Source organism: Benincasa hispida, chromosome 11, assembly GCF_009727055.1.
Source record: "Benincasa hispida cultivar B227 chromosome 11, ASM972705v1, whole genome shotgun sequence".
Classification (NCBI taxonomy): Eukaryota; Viridiplantae; Streptophyta; class Magnoliopsida; order Cucurbitales; family Cucurbitaceae; genus Benincasa; species Benincasa hispida.
In genome coordinates, this window is record NC_052359.1 from 82,022,871 (window position 1) to 82,029,864 (window position 6,994).

The window sequence follows — 6,994 nt, forward strand, 5'->3', positions numbered from 1 at the left end:
CTTAAATCATTCAGGCTAACATTTCTAAAAAAATAATACAAGATACATCCATCTTTATGCATCTTATTTTTATCAAAAAAAAATCTTAAAAAAGTAAGAAGAATACGTTACGTGACAAATTATAATTGAATAATTTAGTGTGATGCACAAAGATAGTTTTATCGAGATGTACTAAATATTTTCCTTTCTAAAATTAAAGAGGTTTAAATCATACCCAAAATGCCTATATTTGTGATGCACAAAGATGTACTCTACATTTTGGTTTTTTTTTTTTTTTTTTCTCTGACAAATGTATTATAATTAAAGTATGGGGTAAAGGAATCGAACTTTTGTCCTCAAGATCGATAGTACGAACACTATGTCAATATGAGTGTAGCTCAATTGACAGTGTATTTCAATTTAGACACCTATATTTAGAAGTTTTTTATTTAGTCTATAGAGCATTTTTGCATGTTTCAAATTGTACTCTATGATTAAGTTAAAATTGGTTGTTTGATAAATTTATATGACATAATTGAATAGCAAGTTGGTAGTATTTTGGAGGGGAAAAAACCACGTAATAGATAAAAGCTTGAGTAGTTCTTATAAATAGAAAAAAAAAAATGTATTTATAATCTATAGCAAAAAAAATTTCAAAAGAAGCGAAGTTTTCATTTACAAAATTCTTAAAATATTCTTGCGATTTGAAATCCGTGCGTCCTCACCTACGGCTTCTTCCTCGTCGTTCTTCAGCTTTTTCCTCGACGTCTTCTTCCTCATTGACGACATCTTTTTCCTCAGCATTCTTCTCCATTGAAGACGTTTTTCCTCGACCACGGTATGACTTTTTTCTTGATATTTTTCTTCGATTTTTTGCACGTGTACGTCTACGGTTCTTCCTCAATTCTCTTCTTTGATTTTCTGCACGTGTTCATCTATGTTTTCTTCCTCGTCCATGGCATCATGGTTCCTCGACCACGTTATAACTTCACGAGAAAAAAGACAGAAATGACGTGAAGTTCAGTTTGTTAAGTTCATTTCTCATGAAGTTCAAGTAACTTCACGAGACAAAAGACATAAATGATGTGAAATTGAGTTCATTGAGTTCATTTCTCGTGAAGTTTGTCTTCATAAGACGAACTTTACGAGGCAAAAGACAAAAATGACGTGAAGTTAATTAATGAGATGCATCTAATTGCTTCTTTTTTTTTTTTTTTTTTTTGTATTACATCTAATGAGATGCATATGTTATCCTCAAATGCTTGTTCTAGTCTTGCATTATTGTTTGATGTTCATGTTCATGTTCCACCTATTTAAACATACAACTATAAGTTATATTCTACCATTAACTATCACTGTTATCATTCAATGAACATTAGTAGACTTCTATCACTGTCTATCAGCGATATACACTGTCTATTGCAAACCATGAAATGTGATAGATAGTGATAATGTCTATCACTGTTTATCAAGTACTTCTTTATATACTAAAGTATCACATCAAGTGTAAGTAGTCTATGAATGATAAAAATACCAACTGTAAGTAGCCCCCAACTAAACATATCTAAGAAAACATGTGTATACATTGGTAGCGGTATAAATGATAGACAACAGAAAACACTTAATCTCACATATAGAAACTGAAAGTAGTCTATTAGTATCTATTTTGAGGAGGAGGAGGGGGGAGGTGGGGGCAGGTTCCAGTTCGGATCACCGTTTTTTCTCCCTCTTTTTTTTTTTTTTTTTTTTGCATTTGGGCTAGGCTTTTTCGGTATATGATGAAATGGAGAGGATTAGAGGAGATGAAGCGTCATTCGTTGGAGGAAAAAAATCCTCGAAGAAAATCGCGTCAATTAATCGTGGTTGGGTCAGGTTCCAGTTCGGATCGCCGTTTTTTCTCCCTTTTTTTTTTTTTTTTTTGCGTTTGGACTAGGTTTTTTCGGTATTTTACATCATTTTTGGGTTTGATTTGGGTTACAACCATTTCTTAATCTTTTAGGCTATAAATTGTAAATATTTTTCCCCACTTTTCTATATATAAAAATCCCCCTAAAAGCTTCTAATTTCTCCTCTAGATTTCTAAATAAGGGGACTGCACCTAAGTTTTATACTCTCTTTTTCTATACCTACAATATATATATATATATATATATATATCTTTTAATCATTTTTTTTAAAAGAATTGACAGGTGTCGGTTTTTAATTGGGTGCAACAAGTGCACCCAAGTATTTTCCTTTCTAAACAGTTGATAGAAATTTCAATGTCTCTCTTAAATAATCTAATTATTCCTCTAAAGTTCTGCCAAGTTATTAAATATCATATGTAAACATACCTTGAATCGATTTTAACATTACCAACTTAAAAGATTATACAATTGAAAATTTATGAAATATAACGATCAAAATGGGATTTTTAAACCTAAAACAAAAACTTTAGCCTACTTGAAAGTCCTCAAATTAATAAACCTACTCCAAATTAAGAAGAAAATACTGTTCAGAGTAAGAAATAATTTATTTCAAGATGAAATATATTTCACTAGATTGTCTAACCATGACTAACCATGTTTCATAATCGGAAAAACGAACATGGAAATATATCTCACCCAGCTAAAAGAAGATAATAAAAAGTTAATCAAAATAAAAGCTAATGACGCATTTGGGGCAAAGAGTATCTCAATTAGCCATAATCAATACTATTTCAAAATCTCTATTTGTTATAGTATTTACTACTTCCTACCATTTTTATTATTTTACATTCATAATTTTTTTTTTTCTTTACTAAAGTGTTTACCCCAAAATTATTCGGGATATGGTTGTTAGAATCGAGAGTACTAGCATTAAAGTTTTTTATCCGAATGGTAGTATTAGCATCCTTAGCTATTGTTTAAAAAATTTAATTCAATACACTTTGATTCTTGATTCTTAAACAAATCAGTTTAGCTACATGCATCCTCAAAGTCACATTATTTCTTTGTTAAAAGAAAATTAAACATTTAGAATAAAATGATTTTTTTTTACTTATAAGACAAAATAGATATTTAAAAAATTCATGAACCAAAGTGAATAAACAAACCTAAAAAATTTATTCACATTTATAGTTTTTTTTTTCTTTTTTTTTTTTGGGTGCTGAGATAACTCTTTGAAAAATATACACCACATGATGATCCATTTGTAGTGATGGCTTGAAGAGAAATAAATTGCATTGTTTGGTAAAAGAATTTATGGCCCATGCTTTTGACAAGAAGCAATTATCAAATGACTTTCCACCCCCCTCTCTCTGGATGAATTATTGTCCAGTCCTTGTGAGTTGTGGCCAACCAAAGCTATATTGGAATTTCATCCCAAGAGATCAAATGGGTTTATCAAACTTTTCATCAATAGTATTTAAAAAGGATCTAATTTCACTTTTTTTCTATAAGGGAAAAAAACCCAACAATTCACAAATTCTCTCTCTCAATCAAATTTCTCTATTTCTTCCCCTTTTTTGATGAATTGATGAACAATGCTGAGTTTTAGGGGATCTACAAGTTTACTCTCCTCTTTGATCTTATTTTTGTTGAAATTTTGTTGAATTAGATCTCTATACTTAATTATCAAGAGATTTGCATATTACAAGACAGAGTTTTGCCTTTTCCTAAAGTGAATTTTCTTTATATATATACACTGCATGTTATCATTATGTCTATTGTTTCAAAAAGAAAAAACTTTATTCTCAAAAAGTCTCTATGTTAATTAGAGTTGTTATGTTAGATGTATATTCAATGGCATTTATGTTCTAATGCTTCATTTTTGACCAATAGTGGATCTCAATTGATTCAGATGCTTTAATTAATGTTCATCTAACTTCAATAAAATTAAAAACTCACTTTTGATTATGGTTATGACATTGTTTTCCCAATACAAGTTCATTACTTCTTCAAGAAGAAAGAGAATGGCAATCAAACTCACTTTTAATTACATTCTTGATGCCAAAATGAAATGGGTTTTTATTCATTTCAAACCTTGGATTCAAAACCAACCAAAAAAATAAACAAATTCACATTTTTATGCCTAAGATTCCAAGCTTAAGAAGGCAAGAAGACAGAGTAGAAATAATGAGGTTCTCACAATGCTCCATAGGGAAAAAAAGGTATAAACACTCTGTATTTGGTAATCTGAATACAAAAATTTCAGTAAGTATACAATTTTTTTTTTTTCTTAACACACAAAGAGGAGGAGGAAACCCTTCACACATAACATTATTATCATTATTGTTCAGTATTTTTCCCTTGTTAGATTATGTTTCTCTATTCTCCTCCAAAAAACAGATCAAAAACTCTTTCTTCAACTGTACAAACAAAAAGAAAGAACAGGGCAAAACCCAGAAAAAGGAAAAAAAGGCAAAAGAATTTTCAGATTTATACCTTGTAATTTGGCATTAATGGCAGCAAATTGGGCATCTCACAAGCCCATTTTCATTGCAATCAACACACCTTTGGAAGCCATATCCATCTTCTTCTTCTTCTTCTTCTTCATCATAATCTTCTTCTTCATAAAACACTTTACAGCTTCCACCACATGTCTCACATGGCACAAATCTAATATCCCCACAAGCTTCACAGACACCCCCATCGCCATTTTCAATCTTCTCACAACATTCAAGCAATTTCTCTAGCTGCCCATCTTCATGTAACCTTCGAATTTCTTCAGCATCACCGATTTGCTTTCTCCCAATAAACACTCTGGGTAAGTTTCTTCCGCCATTGTTGTTCTGATCTTCCATTAAAAGCTGCTTGAGTTCTTCTTTAAACCCACTATGCATTGATACATCTCTTTCGTCTACACGAACCCTGATAGCTCTCAGAATGGCTCTAACATGGCAACAGTCTTCATATGTCTTACGAATCCCTCTCAAGCTCGTAAAGTACAGAATAACCTTATCCATTTTCTTCTCCCCTGGCCAACTGTAGAATTTCTTTGAATCCACGGTGGCTAACGGTGACTGTTGGTGCTTTGGATTTTCCACCGGGCGGAGATGAAATGGGTGGTCCGGGGAGAGCTGTTGAAGAGATTTTCGAAACGAAGAAATCACTTCCGGGTCGAAATCGGAAGCCATTGAATCGGAGTTTAGATTCTCATCATCAATTTCAGCATCTTCTTCTTTTAATTGAAGCCAGAGAGGTTTCTGAGATGAATTGTTATCATTTGCTTTCGGAATCGGCTCGGGCGATCGATTTAGAGAGGGATCGACAACCGCACGGCTACCGAAATCGAACGAGAGGCTTCGAAATCGGCTCGGGGACCAGAGAGGGCTAACATCCTCAAGCCCTTCCATGAGCTCCCATGCGTTGATCGTCTCTGGCTCCCCCGGCGGCGTCCTGATCGGAGTTTTCGATGCGGTCTTAGGGATTTTCTCTGTAATTATGTTTGACCATGTCTTCGCTTCGGCCAATCCTGTTTTGAAATCGTCAATCTTCTTGTAATTATCATTTCTCTGCGATTGACAACGATAATAACCACCACCATCGCCACCTCCACCGCCACCACCACTGTGACCATTGATTCCGAGCTCCAACGAGCCTAATGTGGAGGAGGTTAGGGCTACAACGTGATAACTATCGCCTTTAGCCTGTGGTGGATGATGAACTTGCATAGAGTAGCTTCGAGAAATCGGCGAATATGGGCGCCGGCAATGACGGCACCGATTTGGTTTCGAGTTTACACATCCCATTGACGAATTAACAAAAGGGTGAAAGAGATGATTGCATAAATTAATTACAAATGATTCAAAACGATTTATGGTTTTTGGTTAAATCAGATCAAAAGGAGGGGAAGATCAGGAACTGAATGAAAGAATGAGGTGGAATTTCACATGTAATGGAAGCGAAATTTCGAGGAAAATACAAACAAATGAAAAACAACATTACAGAGAATTAGCAAGAACCCATGTTCCCCCTTTCTCTTCTTCATCCGATCGTGAAGGGAAAATCAATGGAGAAACTACAGAAATGAAATTGTCATAGAAAATCAGAACAATGGCGGAGGAATGATGGATTGTTTGTTCCCAATCCCAAAAGGGATTTGGGAGTGAAGATTTGGAGAGAGAAATGGGGAAAAGGGGAGTGAGGAAATCAGGGGAAGAGGGGGATTTTGATTTTGGTTTTGGTTTTGGTTTTGGTCTGTAGTGTGTTGAGAAATGTAAGCGGTTTCTCTCTCTAGATTTGAAGAGAGAGAAATGAGGAAGAAGGAAGAAGCAGAGGATGTTATTTTTTGGGCATTAAAAGTGGAGAATTACGAACAGAAATTCTATGGTGAGGTTCTACTTATACAGTTTATACACTTTCCATAACAAATAACAATAATCCAAACCCATTTTTAAACTTTATCTCACTTCAACTACAAACTTTCTTTTTTTAACCTTACTCAAATTCCTTATTTTATCTCTCTAACTTTTAAATTTACTTATTATAATTTCATCAATTTTACATGGATAGTCCCTACATGGGTATTATTTGTGACATTTTTTTCTAATTATCAAATTTAAATTTATTATATATATTACAAAATAGATGTCCAATGCTTAATGTCATCATCTCACTATGTCAGAGAGACATTTTCTATATTTCTTGTCTCAGGTATGCTCCTGCAGTAGCGATATCGAGAGAAATATTTTAAAAAATATTTTGAACTCATTTCATGTCTTCTCGAGGCTGAACAAATTAATGAATTACTGATAAAAAAAAAAAACCATGAATTTTAGCCAACTTGAGCAACAGCATTCTCTGAAGTAAATGTTGTCAACTTTAATAATCGTGAATGAAAAATTATGAACCCCGACCAACTGGAACAACGCCATTCAGACCAACTGGAACAACGCCATTCTCTGAAGTGAATGTTGTGAATTTTAATAATCGTGTTCATGGTCAAGGTCATGATCGCAGTAGAGGAAGAAATAAGTATTCTTTTTGTGGTAATCATCCAAATTTCAAAGAGAACAAAATGAAATGGTGATTATAAAGGAAAAGCTCCACAGGAT

The 6,994-nt window shown here is 33.5% G+C and overlaps 1 protein-coding gene across 1 annotated transcript; it reads right to left on the reverse strand.

The window, feature by feature from the left end:
- Positions 1-560: 560 nt before the first annotated feature.
- On the reverse strand, positions 561-6,244 carry LOC120089699 (uncharacterized protein At3g28850-like). The gene is made up of 2 exons (XM_039047064.1): positions 4,383-6,244; positions 561-965 (listed from the first exon to the last, which is right to left on the reverse strand). Exon 1 carries the CDS (start codon positions 5,687-5,689, stop codon positions 4,397-4,399), a length of 1,293 nt encoding a protein of 430 aa, XP_038902992.1. The 5' UTR covers positions 5,690-6,244; the 3' UTR covers positions 561-965; positions 4,383-4,396.
- Between the last annotated feature and the right edge of the window lie 750 nt (positions 6,245-6,994).